The sequence below is a fragment of the Gavia stellata genome, chromosome 30 (assembly GCF_030936135.1).
Source record: "Gavia stellata isolate bGavSte3 chromosome 30, bGavSte3.hap2, whole genome shotgun sequence".
Classification (NCBI taxonomy): Eukaryota; Metazoa; Chordata; class Aves; order Gaviiformes; family Gaviidae; genus Gavia; species Gavia stellata.
Window position 1 is genome coordinate 1,832,790 of NC_082623.1, and position 17,802 is coordinate 1,850,591.

At 67.0% G+C, this 17,802-nt stretch overlaps 3 protein-coding genes across 4 annotated transcripts; all 3 read left to right on the top strand.

The window, feature by feature from the left end:
* The first annotated feature begins 2,752 nt into the window (after positions 1-2,752).
* On the top strand, positions 2,753-8,276 carry AMPD2 (adenosine monophosphate deaminase 2). Its single transcript, XM_059831068.1, has 17 exons — positions 2,753-2,809; positions 3,029-3,159; positions 3,477-3,545; positions 4,173-4,284; positions 4,391-4,577; positions 4,683-4,824; positions 4,953-5,042; positions 5,339-5,468; positions 5,561-5,755; positions 5,942-6,073; positions 6,193-6,356; positions 6,488-6,614; positions 6,756-6,919; positions 7,014-7,134; positions 7,216-7,389; positions 7,624-7,734; positions 7,835-8,276. The coding sequence occupies exons 1-17, from the start codon at positions 2,780-2,782 to the stop codon at positions 8,048-8,050; spliced, it is 2,295 nt and encodes a 764-aa protein (XP_059687051.1). The 5' UTR covers positions 2,753-2,779; the 3' UTR covers positions 8,051-8,276.
* Positions 8,277-9,757: 1,481 nt separating this feature from the next.
* Positions 9,758-13,178, top strand: GSTM4 (glutathione S-transferase mu 4). Of its 2 annotated transcripts, none has more exons than XM_059830989.1 (8): positions 9,758-9,841; positions 9,982-10,057; positions 10,506-10,570; positions 10,646-10,727; positions 10,806-10,906; positions 11,143-11,238; positions 11,322-11,432; positions 13,051-13,178. In XM_059830989.1, exons 1-8 carry the CDS (start codon positions 9,806-9,808, stop codon positions 13,144-13,146), a joined length of 663 nt encoding a protein of 220 aa, XP_059686972.1. In that variant the 5' UTR covers positions 9,758-9,805; the 3' UTR covers positions 13,147-13,178. The 2 variants fall into 2 exon arrangements, with proteins under 2 accessions (XP_059686972.1, XP_059686971.1); XM_059830988.1 differs by lacking the exon at positions 13,051-13,178 and adding an exon at positions 11,801-12,871 and having other exon boundaries at positions 11,322-11,439.
* Positions 13,179-14,385: 1,207 nt separating this feature from the next.
* LOC132319685 (glutathione S-transferase Mu 1-like) lies at positions 14,386-17,749 on the top strand. The gene is made up of 7 exons (XM_059830990.1): positions 14,386-14,433; positions 14,789-14,864; positions 14,968-15,032; positions 15,123-15,204; positions 16,839-16,939; positions 17,096-17,191; positions 17,527-17,749. The coding sequence occupies exons 1-7, from the start codon at positions 14,401-14,403 to the stop codon at positions 17,620-17,622; spliced, it is 549 nt and encodes a 182-aa protein (XP_059686973.1). The 5' UTR covers positions 14,386-14,400; the 3' UTR covers positions 17,623-17,749.
* The last annotated feature ends 53 nt before the right edge of the window (positions 17,750-17,802 follow it).

The window sequence follows — 17,802 nt, forward strand, 5'->3', positions numbered from 1 at the left end:
ACCCATCCGGGGGGGGTGGCACCCTGTTTTGGGGGGCAATGCATGTCTTGGGGGGGGCACAATGCCCATCTCGGGATGGGGGTGGCATCCTGTTTTGGGGGGCACTGCATGTCTTGGGGGGGCACAATGCCCATCTCGGGGTGGGGGGGTGGCACCGTGTTTTTGGGGAGCAATACATGTCTTGGGGGGGCACAATGCCCCTCTCGGGGTGGGGGGTGGCACCCTGTTTTGGGGGCAATACATGTCTTGGGGGGGCACAACGCCCCTCTCGGGGTGGGGGGGTGCCACCCTGCTGTTGGCGGTGCCGCTGCCATTTTTCTGGGGGGGTGGTGGGTGCCCAATAGCATCTCTCGGGGGGACGCCACCCCCTCTTGGGGGGGGGGGCACGATGCCTCCCTGGGGGTGGGCGGGCTCAGCACCGCATCCCCGGGGCGCCCAGCACCCACCTCGGGGCCACCCCCTAGCGCCGCGGCGGGGCGGGTTGCTCCGACAGCCTTCCTCCTCCTCCTCCTCCTCCTCCTCCTCCTCCTCCCGCCCATCCTCTTCCTCGGCCCGGCTTCCGCCGGGGACTTTGGTCCAGCCCCGGTTTCCTGCATCAATCATCAACCCGGGGAGGAGGCGGCGGCCATCGCTCGGCCGCGCCGCGCCGCTGCCGTAAGAGTCCCGTCCCCCCCCCCCCCCCAACCACTGCCCCCCACCCCGGGGGCTCCCCCCCCCCCCGCGCCAGTGCCACCCCGGGAGTCGCCATGTCCTCGGCCGACCCGGCCACCAAGTGTCCCTTCAAGAAGCGGGGCAGCCTGCAGGCCCCCAGCCCCGCAGGTGAGCCCCCCCGCACCGCCATGTGTGGGGCTGAGCCCCCCCCCACCCCGTCTCGACCCCACCCCGTAGGGTGCCAGCAGCACCCACGGGGTGCTCCAGGTCGTGCCAAGCCCCGGGGGGGGGTGATGTTGGGGGGGGGGTGTTGGGGTGGGTGCTACGGGGGGGGGGCGCTGTCTATTTTGGGGGGGGGGGGTGTTGGGGTGCTGGTTAGGGGGTGCTTTGGGGGGGCGCGGCCATCACCGTGGCGTCTGGGCTGCTGCCACCGCCGGGGGCTGAGGGGGGGTTGGTGGTGTTGGGGTGTCCCCCCCCCCAATAACCCCGGGGGGGGGGGGGGGGGCTCTGCGGCGGAGCTGTGGCGCAGCGGGCGGTGTGTGCGGGGGGAGGGGGGAGCGCTGGGGCTGGGGGGGTGCGAGGGGGGGGGGGACCCCGCGGGGGGGTCGGGGTGCTGGGGGGGGCGGCTTCATGTGTCACCCCCTGGGTGGTCTCGGCCGGCACCGTGGGTGGGGGTGACGGTGGCAGGGGGTGACGGTGGCACGGGGTGACAGTGGCGCGGGGTGACAGTGGCTGGGGGTGACAGTGGCACGGGGTGACAGTGGCTGGGGGGTGACAGTGGCACAGGGTGGCACCTTTGCGGATGGCACCCAGCTGGCACCACTCTTTGGGGTGGGGGGCTCGGGGTGCTGTCAGCCGTGGGTGGCCCAGGACAGCCGGGGTGTCACCCAGCATCAGCCGTGCCCTGGGTGACGCACAGCTGGGCACATCCCGGGTGACACCGGTGCTGTCCCTGCCCTGGGTGACACGGTCACCCCGCACTGCCCGGTGAGGGTGGGCACCCACAGATACCGCCGTGGTGGGGAAACTGAGGCAGGGGAGGGGGTGGCTCCGGCTGAAACGCTGCCGGGGGGGTCGTGCCTCAGTTTCCCCACCCCGAGCAGGGTGGGGGGCTGCTCCCCAGCCACCCCCATCCACTTCGGGTGATGCGGGGAGGATGCGCTATGGGAGAAAATGGGGGGGGGGGGTCGTGGGGGGGGGGGCAGGACGCCTGGGTTCACCCCCCAGGCTATCCTGGGTGGGCGAGGGGCTCTTACTGGTGGCCCCAGTTTAACCAGTGGGGCCTCATTTCTAGTGCCACCCCCCCCCCCAGCCAGGTCCATGGTGGGGTTTGGCGGTGGGGGGGATGCAGAGGAGGGTGCTGACACCCGGGGGGGTCCCCTGATGCCGGGGGGGGCCAGGCCAGGCTCTACCCCTCCGCGCTGCCGGCGCAGCCTCCCTGTAGCTTGGGGGGGGCCCGGGCTGCCCCCCCGGCCCCACAGCGCAGGTGGGGGCCAGGGATGCTCGGGGGGGGGCTAGTGGGGTGTGGGGGCGATGGGGTGCGTTTGCTGGGGAGGGCCATTGCCTCCCCCCTCCCAGTTTGGGGGTGCCCCCCCCTTTTCACGCTGGATTTGGGGGGAGCAAGGGGGGGGTAGGAGGATGGGGGGGGCAGTGCTGGTGTTGGGGGGGTGGATGGAGCAGCCCGGCTGCGAGAAGTGGGGGGGGGGGTGTGATGGGGGGACCCCAGCGTCCTGCCCCCCCCATGCCGGGGGGGGTCCTGCCCCCATCCCTGAGCCCCTCGTTCACTAACGCTGCTGGCTCATTGCCCCCCCCCGATGGGGCCAGCAGCCCCCCGCAGTGCACCGGGGAGGGGGGGGCAGAGGGGGGGCTCCCTCCTGCCCTTGAGCTGCCTCAGTTTCCCCATCGCCACTGCGGGGACCAGGATCCCAGTTCTGTGGGGTGGGGGGCTGTGGAGGGGCTGATTAACCCCCCCCCACCCGGGAGGGGGGTCCGGGCCCCCCCAGCTCACGCTGTACCGGCGTCTGCAGAGTTGCGGGGTGGGCCGGGGTCCCGGCCCCTGCAGTCGGCGCGTTCCCTGCCCGGGACCCCCCATTGCCTGAAGCATTTCCCCGTCGACCTGCGCACCTCCATGGATGGCAAATACAAGGAGATTGCGGAGGTGGGTCCCGTGCGCCGAGTTCGCCAGGTCTCAGGGGTGGGGTGGGGTCTTGCCTCCATCCTTCCCCTCCCCATCCTCTCCCACCCACCACCCCAAACCCTCCTCCCCCCCTCCCCACACCTTTCCAGCTCAGTTAGGGAGGGGACACCCGCAGCCGTTCCCCTCCCAACCCCGCGGGCTGAGACCGGGCACAGCTCATGACAGGGATGATCCGGGCAGGAGCTGTTCTGCCGCTCGCTGGCCGAGAGCGAGATGCGGACGGCGCCCTACGAGTTCCCGGAGGAGAGCCCCATCGAGCAGCTGGAGGAGCGGCGGCAGCGCCTCGAACGCCAGATCAGCCAGGACGTCAAGTAAGCTGGGGGCCGTCGTGTGTCCCCCCCACCACGGGATGGGTCCCCGCATGGGGACGGGCCACCCCCCCCCCCACCCCGGGTGCCCCCCCCGGGGGGGCTGTCGGTCCTCTGTGCCAGCTCTGTGTCCTCTCTCCCGTGGGTGTTGCGCTTGGTGTCCCCTTTTTAATTTATTTTTTTCTGGTTTCTGTCTGGTTTTTGTTGTTTTCGGCATTAACGGGGTGTTTTCTCTCCCCGGCCCCTCTCTCCCCCCCCCGGCCTCGTCCCGGCTGTCCCCCCCCCCACCCCGGCCCCCGCCGCTGCCTGCTTGTCCCCAGACTCGAGCCCGACATTTTGCTCAGAGCCAAACAGGACTTCTTGAAAATTGACAGTGCCGCGGACTTACAGTGAGTGTCCGGCTCGGTGCCACCAGCCGGGGACACGGGGGGGGGCGGTATCGGGGACCCCCCCGGCCCCACTCTGACCTGGCCTCCCCCCCACCGCTCCCCCAAACACAGAGCCGAAAGGTCCCAGCCTGGCCGCTCTCGCTGGCACTGAAGGGGTTAACGCACCCGGGGAGGGGGGGGTTAGGGGTGGGGGGTTTGGGGTGAGTTGGGGGGGGGTCCCAGCCCTGCTGGTGGCACAGGGTCCCATCCTGGCCCTGTCACCCCCCCCGGACAGGGGGGTCCGATGCTGCGTGTCCTCCTCCCTCCTGTCTCCGCTTGGGAGTTGTCTCTGTCACGAGTTATTTCGTTCTCTGTCCTCCCCCCCCCCACTTTTCGTTATGCTCGTGTGGGGCTGGGGGATGTGTCTTGGGGGGGGGTGATGCCACCGCCAAAGGGGACATCGGTGGCACCCAGCTGCCCGAACCTGGTGGTGACATCCCTGGGGACAACGTCCCCCTCCTGCCACCCCCGGAGCTGGATGCAGTCCTCGGGGCGGGTGCTGGTGCTGCTCTCCGGGGTGGGGGGGGCGGACATGGGGACACAGGGATGGGGACAGACCCTGTCACCCGCCACCGTCTGCACCCACAGGCTCTTCAAGGAGCAGAGCGAGGACCTGGTGGACCACGTCCCCAAGGAGCGGGAGGCGCTGCTGGAGCGGGAATTCCAGCGGGTCACCATCTCCGGGGAAGAGAAGTGTGGGGTGAGCCCCCCCCATCCCACCCACCCACCCACCGCGGCCGGGCGAGGGTCTTCAGGGTGCTAACCCCCACCTTGGCGTTGGTTTATTTTGGTGTCCCCTTCCCCAGGTGCCCTTCACGGACCTTCTGGATGCGGCCAAGAGTGTGGTGAAGGCGTTGTTCCTACGGGAGAAGTACATGGGGCTGTCGCTGCAGAGCTTCTGCAAAACCACCGCCCGGTACCTGCAGGAGCTCTCCGAGAAACCCCTGGAGACCCGCGGCTACGAGGAGGTGCCCGAGACCCCCGTGGCCGCCGGTGAGCGCGGGGCGGTGGGATCCTCACGCCGGGATGGGGTGCTGGAGGGGTTTTGGGGGAGCCGTCCCATGACGCACGTTCTCGTCGGGCGTCTCCCGGCCGCAGATGCCCCCGTGCACCCCCCGTTCGCGGAGCAGCACCCCTACGAGATGTGGGACCCCCAGACCATGCCGGCTGATCTGGGCTTCGGGCTGAAGATGGTGGACGGCGTGGTGCACGTCTACACCAAGCAGGACCTGACCGACAAGTGAGTCGCAGGGTAGTCGCTCACTGGTGTGATGAGTTTGCCGGGGGGCTGCGGTGGGTGGCGTGGGGGACAAGGGGAGTCCGCTGGACCCTGTCCCTGCATGTGACCCACCTCTGTCCCGTCCCCAGGAGCACGGAGCTGGACCTGCCCTACCCCGACCTGCAGGAGTTCATCGCCGACATGAATTTCCTCATGGCTTTGATCATCAACGGCCCCATGTGAGGAGAAGGGTCCCACCACGGGGGTGTCTCAGGGCGGAGGTCTTGGGGGGGTGTCTTGCGGGGGACGGAACCTTTGGAACAGGACCAGAGGATGTGCTGGTGGCTGTGACGCGTGGTACTGGTGCAGCTCCCATGTCCGTGCGTCTGTCCTTGCTCACAGTCCCCGTGCACGGGGAGGGGGGGTCTAAGAGTCCAAAGCCGCGTCCGCTCATCCTGGTGGGCACCAACCTTTCGGGGCTGGAGGTTCTCCCTCCTCTCCCCCAAAACTGACGCCCCCTCCCCGCCCCGGGCAGCAAATCCTTCTGCTACCGCCGGCTGCAGTACCTGAGCTCCAAGTTCCAGATGCACGTACTGCTCAACGAGATGAAGGAGCTGGCGGCCCAGAAGAAGGTTCCCCACCGCGACTTCTACAACATCCGCAAGGTACCCGCCGGCTCGTGGTGGTGGGGGGGTCCTGGCTCGACCGGGGAGCACTTAGAGGCTCTCAGGGCTGAGCATCACCTCCGGCCGTGCAGGTGGACACCCACATCCACGCCTCGTCCTGCATGAACCAGAAGCATCTCCTGCGCTTCATCAAGCGGGCCATGAAGAAGCACCTGGATGAGATCGTCCACGTGGAGAAGGGCAAGGAGCAGACGCTCAAGGAGGTCTTCGAGACGATGAACCTCACCGCCTACGACCTGAGCGTGGACACGCTGGATGTCCATGCGGTACGGGGGATGCCCCCAAATCCTGGAGATGAGCGGGGTCCCCAGCACGGCTCTGGCCGGGGTCAGAGGTCTTCTCCAGGGGTTGTCCCAGCGTGGGGTGGGGGATGCCCGGGGCTCTGGATAGGGATGTTGTGGTGGCTCTGGGGTGACGAGGGGTCTCGGCTCACGTCCGCGTCCCCCTGCCAGGACCGCAACACCTTCCACCGCTTCGACAAGTTCAACGCCAAGTACAACCCCATCGGCGAGTCCATCCTGCGGGAGATCTTCATCAAGACGGACAACCGCGTCTCGGGGAAGTACTTTGCCCACATCATCAAGGTGAGCGGCCCTGATGGGTGACCCTCCACATCTCCCTCCCTCCGACTCCCACGGTGGCAATGCCACCCACGTCCCCCTTCCCGGTGGCTGAGGGGGTGACACTTGCCCCTCCCCGGCAGGAGGTGATGTCCGACCTGGAGGAGAGCAAGTACCAAAACGCCGAGCTGCGGCTCTCCATCTACGGCCGTTCCCGGGACGAGTGGGACAAGCTGGCCCGCTGGGCCGTCAACCACCGCGTCCACTCCAACAACGTCCGCTGGCTCGTGCAGGTGCCCCGGCTCTTGTGAGTAATGGGGGGGCACATACCCTCAACCGGGGTCATGGCCTGGGTGGGGAGACCAAGGACACCCCACTGATGGCTGGGGTGGGGTGGGATGGGACAGCTGGCTCTGAGCGGGGTCCGTCCCCCTGCAGCGATGTCTACCGGACGAAGAAGCAGTTGGCCAACTTCCAGGAGATGCTGGAGAACATCTTCCTGCCCCTCTACGAGGCCACCGTCCACCCTGCCCAACACCCGGAGCTGCATCTCTTCCTGGAGCACGTGAGCACCACGTCCTGCTCCCGGGGGGTGGGACGGGGGACACCGGTGACACCCGCAGCCCCCAGCCTGGACCCAGCTTGAGGGCTGGGGCAGATCTGCTGGAGGGGTGACCATCCCACCCCGGGGTTGTCTCTCCTGCAGGTGGACGGCTTCGACAGCGTGGATGATGAATCCAAACCCGAGCATCACATCTTCAACCTGGACAGCCCCTTGCCGGGCAACTGGGTGGAGGAGGACAACCCACCCTACTCCTACTACCTGTACTACATGTACGCCAACATGACGGTGCTCAACCACCTCCGACGGTAAGGACACCTCGGGGTCCCCGGCACCTCCGCCCGTCCTCGGTGGGGGGTGTCTCGAGGGGGTCCGATGATGATGGTTGGCCCCACGTTGCAGGAAGCGAGGCTTCCACACCTTCGTCCTGCGCCCGCACTGCGGCGAGGCCGGCCCCATCCATCACCTCGTCTCGGGCTTCATGGTGTCGGAGAACATCTCCCATGGTTTGCTGCTCCGCAAGGTGAGCGGGGATGGGGGTGCCCCGGGGGCCGGGTGTGTGGCTGGGACCCCCCCTCACCCCACTGTGCCCCCCCCCCCCCAGGCCCCCGTCCTGCAGTACCTCTACTACCTGGCGCAGATCGGCATCGCCATGTCCCCGCTGAGCAACAACAGCCTCTTCCTCAGCTACCACCGCAACCCCCTGCCCGAGTACCTCTCGCGGGGGCTCATGGTCTCCCTCTCCACCGACGACCCCCTCCAGTTCCACTTCACCAAGGTGAGTCGTTGTGTGGGGGGGTCACGGGCCACTGACCCCCCAAAACCGGCTACGGGGTGGCCACCAGCCAAGCCACGGTGATGGGACGGGGTCGGTGGTGGCCAGGAGCACGGTGATGCCAACAGGCTCCGGAGGATGCTGGTGGTCCGGAGAGGGTGGGAGAAGCTGGAGACACCCATCCTCTCCGGGGGGGTGGCCCATGGGTGGGTGCTGAGGCTGTGTCCCCCCGCCCAGGAGCCGCTGATGGAGGAGTACAGCATCGCCACCCAGGTCTGGAAGCTCAGCTCCTGCGACATGTGCGAGCTGGCCCGCAACAGCGTCCTGATGAGCGGCTTCTCCCACAAGGTAACGCGGCTCCGGTCCCACCGGGACCCCCCGAGCACCCACCGGCAGCACCCAAGGGTGCAAGGCAGCTGCAGGAGCTTCTCCTTGCTCTTCTCCCCAGGTGAAGAGCTACTGGCTGGGTCCCCACTACCTGAAGGAGGGTCCGGAGGGCAACGACATCCGTCGCACCAACGTCCCCGACATCCGCGTGAGCTACCGCTTCGAGACGCTGTGCCAGGAGCTGACCCTCATCACGCAGGCGGTGCAGACCGAGGAGCTGGAGACCATCCAGGAGGAGGATGCTCTCACCATCACCTCCACCCTGGGCACCCACTGACTCCCCCCCACCCCGGTCTCTTCTCCCCGGCTCCCACCGGGACTTCGCTGTTACCACCCCGCATCCCTCCAGGGCTTCGCCGCCGTCCCCCTCCTGCTACCTCCCGCCCTGGGATGGGGACGCTCCCCGCTGCTGTCCCCAGCGCCCCGCCAGTGCCACCGTCGGGGGTCAGGGTTTGCTGGGTTCTCTCCGTTTCTTGGGGTTTTTTGGTCTTTTTTTTGTTGTGCTGTTTTTTTTTTTTTTTTTAAACTGGTGTACCCCCCAGCTGGGTTGGTCCCTTCTGGGCTTGGTGGCACGGGGACGAGGCTACAGGAGGTGACGTGGGTGCGGGCACCGCCGGGGGGGTCCTGGCTTCACCTCCCAGGCTCGCGACGCGGTGACAGGTTGGGGGACGTTGGCTTGGGGACCTTGTGGGGGGACGTGGCCCAGCAGCAGGGCCCGGGTCCTGATGTGGTTTAATTGCCTGCCCCTCTCTCCGTCCGCTTTCTCGCCCCGCGGGGACGTGGGGACAAGCCACGCAGCACCCCAGGGACCCAAACCCCCGCTCTCGGCGCTCCTCTTGCACCCTCCCACGGGGATGTCGTGTCGGTGGGGACGTGGGGCGCTGGCTGGAGGGGATGGTGCCGGGTGGAGGATGCTCCATCCTCTTCGTCATCGCAGGGAGGAAGGCAAAGGGACCAGGGTGACGCCTGTCCCCGTCCCCCACGCTCCCAGGAGCTGTTTGTGGCCCGGGTCGGGCCAGATGAGGCTTCTCCCTTCCTGGTGGGGCATTACCCCGTCCCCGCGTCCCCCCCATCCCGGTCCTGCCTCCCCCTGCGGTCCGGAGCCAGTGGCCGACGCTCCCGGGAAAACATGATGGCGACTACAAAAAAAAAAAAAAAAGTTAAAAAAACCCAACCAAGCATGAAAAATAAAGTATTTAAGTAAAATAACTAAATTTAAGTGTGGTGGGGGGCAGGTATCGCGGCCCCAGAGGGAAACTGAGGCAGCAAGAGGGTGGTCCCAATGAGTGCTGCCATAGGGGGGTTTCCCCCCATGGCTTGGCTTTGGGGATGGGGGGGTCCCCAAAGGGATGGGGGTGCTGGGGGCCAGATCCTGAGCGGCGGGTGGCCCCACAGATCGCTGCTGTGGCATAGGGTGGTGTCATGTCCCCCCCCCATGGCTTGGCTTTGGGGATGGGGGGGTCCCCAAAGGGATGGGGGTGCTGGGGGCCAGATCCTGAACGGTGGGTGGCCCCACAGATCGCTGCTGTGGCATAGCGGGGTGTCATGTCCCCCCCCCATGGCTTGGCTTTGGGGATGGGGGGGTCCCCAAAGGGATGGGGGTGCTGGGGGCCAGATCCTGAACGGTGGGTGGCCCCACAGATCGCTGCTGTGGCATAGGGGGGTGTCATGTCCCCCCCCATGGCTTGGCTTTGGGGATGGGGGGGTCCCCAAAGGGATGGGGGTGCCAGGGGCCAGATCCTGAGCGGTGGGTGTCCCCACAGATTGCTGCTGTGGCATAGGGGGGTGTCGTGTCCCCCCCCCATGGCTTGGCTTTGGGGATGGGGGGTCCCCAAAGGGATGGGGGTGCCGGGGGCCGGATCCTGAGCGGCGGGTGGCAGCCCCAGCGCTGGCCCCACAGCTGGCGGGACGCCCTGGCACCCTGCCTGCGCCCGGTCACGGGAGCGGGGAGGAGAAAGGGGAGGGTGCTGGGGGGGGGCTCAGCCCCTCGGTCCCTGTCTGTGTCCCCGCAGAGCCGGAGCTGGGTGCCACCATGGTGGTGACGTTGGGGTACTGGGACATCCGTGGGGTGAGTGGGGTGGCAATGCCTCGCTGAGGGGGGTAGGAGTGGGGCGGGGGGGGTGTCCTATGGTGAGGGGGTCCTGGGTGGGTGGGGAGCGCAGGGGGGGTGTTGGGGGGTGCCGAAAGGTGGGTGCTGTGTCCCCGCAGTTGGCCCACGCCATCCGACTGCTGCTGGAGTACACGGAGACCCCCTACCAGGAGAGGCAGTACCGCCCCGGCCCAGGTGAGGGGGGCAAGTGGGGTGTCCCCCCCCAACCGTGTGCATGTGTATGTCCCCCCCCCCCGGAGACCTTCGCCCCCTCGCTCTGTGCTGCGTCAGAAAGCAGCCGAAGGAGCAGAAACTCCCCGTTTCGCAGGGCGAAAGCGCAGCCTGTCCTCTTACCCCCCCCCATCCTCCTCCTGCCACGTCTGGGGGGGCACCTCTGCCCCCCCCACCCCCCCCCTGGACCTTGCCCCCCCCTCCCCAGACCTCAGCACCCACTCAATGTCCTCCTCCATCTCCCCAGGGAGGGTGCCCGGGGTGAGGGGGGACGCATGGCTGCTCCTGGAGCAGAGTAGGGACCCCCCCCCTGTGCGCACCCCCCCATGAATGTGCTGTGGGTGCAATGAGTGGGGATGAGGGGTCTGGGGGAGCACCCCCCCATCTCTCTACCCCCCCCCCCCCCCCCCAGCCCCTGACTTCGACCCGAGCGACTGGACCAGTGAGAAAGAGAAACTGGGCCTCGACTTCCCCAATGTAGGTGATGGATGGGGAATGGGGGGGGGTCTGGGGGGGGCACTGGGGCTGACCCCCCCCCATATCCCCCCCCAGCTGCCCTATCTCATCGACGGCCCCACCAAGCTGACGCAGAGCAACGCCATCCTGCGCTACATCGCCCGCAAGCACAACATGGGTGAGTGATGGGGGGGGGGGTCCCCAGCACCAAGGGGGGGGTCCCCGGGGGGGGCACTGGCATCTCCCCATCCCGCAGGCGGTGAGACAGAGGAGGAGATGCTGCGCGTGGACATGTTGGAGAACCAGATCATGGATTTGCGGATGAGCTTCGCCCGGCTGTGCTACAACCCCGACTTCGTGAGTACCCCTCGGGGGGGGCGCAGGGGGATGGACCCCCCCCCAACCCCACCCCGGGGACTCTTGTCCCCAACCCCGCTGGGGACATGGGGACAAGGAGAATCAAGCCACGGCCAGCACAGGGTGTGGGTTGGGGTGCACCCCTTGCCTGGCTGCAGTCGGGGGGTGATGGCCCTGGGTGCTGGAGGGTGCTCGGGGGGGGGCAGCCCCCACCCCAGCTCTGCCCCCCCCCATAGGAGAAGCTGAAGCCGGCGTACCTGGAGCAGCTGCCGGGGAAGCTGCGGGAGCTGTCGCGGTTCCTGGGCTCCCGGCCGTGGTTTGCGGGGGAGAAGGTAGGTGGGGGGTGCTGGGGGGTGCTGGGGGGTTTGGGGGGGGTCCCTGTGGGGGCTGACCCCCCTTTCCCCCCCCCCCACAGCTCACTTTCGTGGACTTTGTGGCGTACGACGTGCTGGACCAGCACCGCATGTTCGTCCCCGAGTGCCCCGAGCTGCAGGGCAACCTGGGCCGGTTCCTGCAGCGCTTCGAGGTGAACGAGGCCACATGGGGACACCCCGGTGTCACCGGCCATGTCCCCGACACCCTGGTGTCCCTGGCACCATCCCCCATGCCCCGGTATCCCTGTCCCCATACCGGACACCTTGGTTCCCCTGTCCCTGTCCCCGACACCCTGGTGTCCCCATCCCCATCCCTGACATGCCAGTGTCCCCATCCCTGTCCCCAGCACTCTGGTGTCCCTCTCCCCATCCTGGACACCCTGGTGTCCCCATCCCCATCCCTGACGTGCCAGTGTCCCCATCCCTGTCCCCAGCACTCTGGTGTCCCTGTCCCCATCCTGGACACCCTGGTGTCCCCATCCCCATCCCTGACATGCCAGTGTCCCCATCCCTGTCCCCAGCACTCTGGTGTCCCTGTCCCCATCCCTGACACCCTGGTGTCCCCATCCCTGTCCCCAACACCCTGCTGCCCCCATCCTCATCCCTAACACCCTGGTGTCCCTATCTCCATCACCATCCCCAACACCCCAATGTCTCTGTCCCCATCCCCGATACCCTGGTGTCTCTGTCCTCATCCCTAACACTCTGGTGTCCCCATTCCCATCCCTGACACCCTGTCCCTGACACCCCCATGTCCCTGTCCCCATCCCTGACACCCTGGTGTCCTTGGCACCGTCCCTGATGCCCCAGTATTCCTGTCCCCATCCCCGACACCCTGGTGTCCCCATCCCCATCCCTGACACCTTGGTGTCCCCATACTCATCCTTGAATACCCGGTGTCCTCGTCCCCAATACCCCGGTGTCCCCATCCCTGATACCCCGATGTCCCTGTCCCCGACACCCCCATGTCCCTGTCCCCATCCCTAACACCCCGGTCTCCCCATCCCTGACACCCCGGTGTCCCCATCCCCAACACCCCGGTATCCATGTCGCCATCCCTGACACCCTGGTGTCCCTGTCCACATCACTGACACCCCTGTGTCCCCATCCCCATCCCTGACACCCAGGTGTCCCTGTCCCTGATGCCCTGGTGTCCCTGTCTCTGTCCCCATTCCTGACACCCCAGTGTCCCTGTCCCCATCCCTAACACTCTGGTATCCCTATTCCCATCCCCAACACCCCTGTTTCCCCATCCCCGACACCCCGGTGTCCCTGTCCCCATTCCTGACACCCCGGTGTCCCTGTCTCTGTCCCCATCCCTGACACCCCGCTGTCCCTGTCCCCCTCCCTAACACTCTGGTGTCCTCATTCCCACCCCCAACCCCACGCTGTCCCCATCCCTGACACCCCGGTGTCCCTGTCTCTGTCCCCATCCCTGACACCCCGGTGTCCCTGTCCCCATCCCTGACACCCCCGTGTCCCTGTCTCTGTCCCCATCCCTGACACCCCGGTGTCCCTGTCCCCATCCCTGACACCCCAGTGTCCCTGTCTCTGTCCCCATTCCTGACACCCCGGTGTCCCTGTCTCCCTCCCTAACACCCCGGTGTCCCCATCCCTGACACCCCGATGTCCCTGTCCCTAACACCCCGGTGTCCCCATCCCTGACACCCTGATGTCCCTGTCCCTGACACCCCGGTGTCCCTGTCCCCACCCCTGACACCCCGGTGTCCCCATCCTTGTCCCCGTCCCCATCCCATCTCCTCCCCGCAGGCGCTGGAGAAGATCTCTGCCTACATGCAGTCGGGGCGCTTCATGAAGACCCCCATTTTCTGGCGCACGGCGCAGTGGTGCAACACCAAGGAGTGAGCGGGGGTGTCCCCCCCCCCCCGTGCCCCCCATCTCGCCCCCAGCCCCCTCCCCTGCAGAATAAATCTGGGGGGCTGCCCCCTTGTCCGGCTGCCACGTGGGGTGCATCGTGTGGGACCGCGGGGTGCTGGGAAGGGTGGGGGCTGTGGGGACCCCCCGTTTTGTGGGGGTGACTCCTGGGGGGGGTAACAGGGGAGGGGGCTATTGGACCCTCCTGCACCCTGGAATGGGGGGAAGCCATTCCCCCATGACCCCCCCAAGGATAAGGGGGACCCCCATGGAGACTATGGGGTCCAACGGGGGGCCCATGCCCCCCCCTCCATATAATGAGACCCCCCCCAAGCAGCTTAGGGGGCTGAAAGGGGGGACTCCCATGCAGCTTGGGGGGGGCACAGAGTGACCCATGCCCCCCAGAATAAGGGGGTCCCTACGCAGATTGGGGGACCTGTGCTCCCCAAAGCCAGGGGGACCCCCATGCAGTCCAGAGGGGGTGCAAGAGACAACTCGTGCCCCCCCTCCAAGATAAAGGGGGACCACATACAGCTTGGGGGGTGCAAAGGAAGCCTCATGCCCCCCCCCCCATGCAGACTGGGGGGGGCCAAGGGGGGGGGCCCATGCCCTTCCCAGGACTGGGGGACCTCAATGCAGACTGAGGGGTCCCCCCCAGGATAAGGGGGACCACCACACATCTGGGGGATGTAAGGGAGGTAACCGTGCCCCCCCCGGGCGAGGGGACCCCCCCATACAGCCTGGGGGGGGGTGCAGAGCCCCCAGAGTAACAGGGACTCCTGTGCACGCTGTGGGGCCCAAGGGGGGGGCCGTGCCCCTCAGGATAAGGGGGGGCCACATGCACCTTGGAGGGGTTGCAAGGGGGGGTCCCGTGCCCCCCCCCGGCATAACAGGGCTCCCACACAGACTGGGGGGACCCCGCATCCCCAAGACGGGGGGGGATCCCATTGTAGCTTGGGGGGGGATGTCCCCCCAGGATAAGGGGGGCCCTCATGGAGCTTGGGGGGGTCGCAGACCCCCCAGGCTAAGGAGCACCGTCATGCAAACGGGGGGGGGGGGGGGGGCGTGCCCAGGATGGGGGGGGGATACCCCTCTTCTCCAGCTGCACAGAGCCCCGTGTCCCTTTAAGACCCCCCCCGCGTTAAGCCCCGCCCCCGGGGAAGGGGCGGGGCGGGGCGGGGCCGCCCCCGGGGGTGGGGGTGTCACGCGGAGTGGGGGGGGGCACAGCGATCGGCGCGCGCGGCCATGGCGGTGTTGGGCTACTGGGACATCCGCGGCGTGAGTGGGCTGGGGGGGGCCGCACCCCCGCCCGGGGGGGGCCCTTCTCCTGGGGGGGTGCAGCGGCCTGACCCCCCCCTTACCCCTCCCGCTCTGCATGGGGGTGCCCCTGCTCGTGGCGGGGGGGCTGTGGGGGTCCCTTTGGTCTTTGGGGGGGGGGGTTGGGGGCACCCCTATTGCTTTTGGGGGTACCCGGTGGGTTGGGGGGACCCTCGTGCCTGCGGGTAGGGGGGGGGGCTGGGGGTATGGGGGGGGCGTGGCTCGCTCCCCTCCGTGCCTCAGTTTCCCCTTGGTAGGGTTGGGGGGGAATTTTGGGGGGGGGGGTGTGTCTCACTGATCCCTGTCCCCCCCCCAGCTCGCCCATGCCATCCGCCTGCTGCTGGAGTACACCGAGACACCCTACGAGGACAAGCTCTACAGCTGCGGGGAAGGTGAGGGGGGGCCGGGGGGGTCCCTGTGCCACCCTCAAACTCTCTGGCTTTTGAGGGGGGGACACGGCATCACCCAACACCCCCCCCACCTCCCTCCTTCCAGCTCCCGACTACGACAAGAGCCAATGGATCAACGAGAAGGAGAAGCTGGGGCTGGACTTCCCCAACGTAGGTGGTCTCGAGCTGAGGGGTGGTTATGGGGTGGGTGCTCTGGTGGCCCCGTGCCCTGGTGGCCCCATGCCTTGACGTCCCTTCCAGCTCCCTTACTTCATTGACGGCACCACCAAGCTCACACAAAGCAACGCCATCATGCGCTACATCGCCCGCAAGCACAAGATGTGTGAGTGGTGGGGTGGGCTTGGAGCAGGGTTGGGGTTGGAGCTGGGCTTGGGTGTAGAGTTGGGCTTGGGGTTGGTGTTGGGCTTGGAATACGGTTGGGGTTAGGCTTGGGTTTGGGGTTGGAGTTGGGGTGGGGTTGGGGTTGGGGGTTGGAGTTGGGCTTGGGTTTGGGGCTGGAGCTGGGGTGGGTTTGGGGCTGGAGCTGGGGTGGGTTTGGGGTTGGAGTTGGGCTTGGGTGTAGAGTTGGGCTTGGGCTTGGAACAGAGTTGGGCTTGGAGTTGGGGTTGGGCTTGGGTTGGGGCTGGAGTTGGGGTGGGTTTGGAGCTGGAGTTGGGTGGGTTTGGGGCTGGAGTTGGGGTGGGTTTGGGGCTGGAGTTGGGTGGGTTTGGGGTTGGAGTTGGGGTGGGTTTGGGGCTGGAGTTGGGTGGGTTTGGGGCTGGAGTTGGATGGGTTTGGGGTTGGAGTTGGGGTGAGTTTGGGGTTGGAGTTGGGCTTGGGTTTGGGGCTGGAGCTGGGGTGGGTTTGGGGCTGGAGCTGGGGTGGGTTTGGGGTTGGAGTTGGGCTTGGGTGTAGAGTTGGGCTTGGGCTTGGAACAGAGTTGGGCTTGGAGTTGGGGTTGGGCTTGGGTTGGGGCTGGAGTTGGGGTGGGTTTGGGGCTGGAGTTGGGTGGGTTTGGGGGCTGGAGTTGGGGTGGGTTTGGGGCTGGAGTTGGGGTGGGTTTGGGGCTGGAGTTGGGTGGGTTTGGGGCTGGAGTTGGGTGGGTTTGGGGCTGGAGTTGGATGGGTTTGGGGTTGGAGTTGGGGTGAGTTTGGGGTTGGAGTTGGGGTGAGTTTGGGGTTGGAGTTGGGCTTGGGTTTGGGGCTGGAGCTGGGGTGGGTTTGGGGCTGGAGCTGGGGTGGGTTTGGGGTTGGAGTTGGGCTTGGGTGTAGAGTTGGGCTTGGGCTTGGAACAGAGTTGGGCTTGGAGTTGGGGTTGGGCTTGGGTTGGGGCTGGAGTTGGGGTGGGTTTGGGGCTGGAGTTGGGGTGGGTTTGGGGCTGGAGTTGGGTGGGTTTGGGGCTGGAGTTGGGTGGGTTTGGGGTTGGAGTTGGGGTGGGTTTGGGGCTGGAGCTGTGGTGGGTTTGGGGTTGGAGTTGGAGTTGGGCTTGGATTTGGGGTTGGAGTTGGGGTGGGTCTGGGGTTGGAGTTGGGCTTGGGTCTGGGGTTGGAGTTGGGGTGGGTTTGGGGTTGGAGTTGGCCTTGGGTTGGGGTTGGAGTTGGGCTTGGGTGTAGAGTTGGGGTTGGGCTTGGAGTTGGGGTTGGAGTTGGGCTTGGGTTTGGGGTTGGAGTTGGGGTGGGTTTGGGGTTGGAGTTGGCCTTGGGTTGGGGTTGGAGTTGGGCTTGGGTGTAGGGTTGGAGTTGGAATTGGAGTTGGGCTTGGATTGGGCTTGGGGTTGGAGTTGGGCTTGGGGTTGGAATTGGGGTGGGGTTGGGGGTGGAGTTGGGCTTGGGTTGGGGTTGGAGTTGGGCTTGGGGTTGGAATTGGGGTGGGGTTGGGGGTGGAGTTGGGCTTGGGTGTAGAGTTAGGCTTGGGCTTGGGATAGAGTTGGGCTGGGGCTGCGAGGCCCCCCCAGCGCTGGCATCTCCCCGTCCCGCAGGCGGTGAGACGGAGGAGGAGATCCTCCGCGTGGACATGCTGGAGAACCAGATCATGGATTTCCGCATGAGCCTGGTGATGGTCTGCTACAACCCTGACTTTGTGAGTGTCCCCGTGCTGCGGGGTTTGGTGACCGTGCCCATACTGGGGTCCTCCCTGGCCATGCCTTGTGTTGCGTCAATATCGGGGACCCTACGTGGGGTGCTGTCCCCTGGGGTGGGGGTGCCCAGCCTCACCTTCCACCCCTTCCTCCTGCAGGAGAAGCTCAAGCCGGGCTACCTGGAGCAGCTGCCGGGGAAGCTGAAGCTCTTCTCCAACTTCTTGGGGGACAGAAAGTGGTTTGCGGGGGAGAAGGTACCACCGGGACCCCGGAGCGGGGCGGCAGGGACTGGGGAGGGGGTTTGTCCCCACCTGGTCCTCACCGTGTGTCCGTCCCCCCGTCCCCGTCCCCAGCTCACCTTCGTGGACTTCCTCATGTTCGACGTGTTGGAGCAGAACCGCATCTTCGAGCCCAAGTGCCTGGAGCCTTTCAAGAACCTCAAGGACTTCATGGACCGCTTTGGGGTGAGCAGGGCCGCCCCGGGCATCACCCTCCCTGCCCTGGGAAGGGACCCCGGCCCCCGGGGGGCACCCAGGGGTGGGGGGTGCCACGGTGGGAGGGGTCCCTGACGCTCCCCTTGCCCCCGCAGGCCCTGGAGAAGGTGGCAGCCTACATGAAGTCCAGCCGCTTCTTGAAGATGCCCATCAACAACAAGATGGCCAAGTGGGGCAACAAGAAGGAGTAGGGGCCCAGCGTGGGGCGAGGGGAGCTGGGGGGGGGGTGTCCTGACCTGACCCCCCCCCAGCAGCCTCCATCGTGGGGTGGGGTGGGTACCGCTGGCGTGAAGCCCCCCAACACAATAAAGTGCTTTAGATGCGGCACCCTGAGCCCCCTCCAGCGCTGGGGTGGGGTGGGGTGGGGTGGG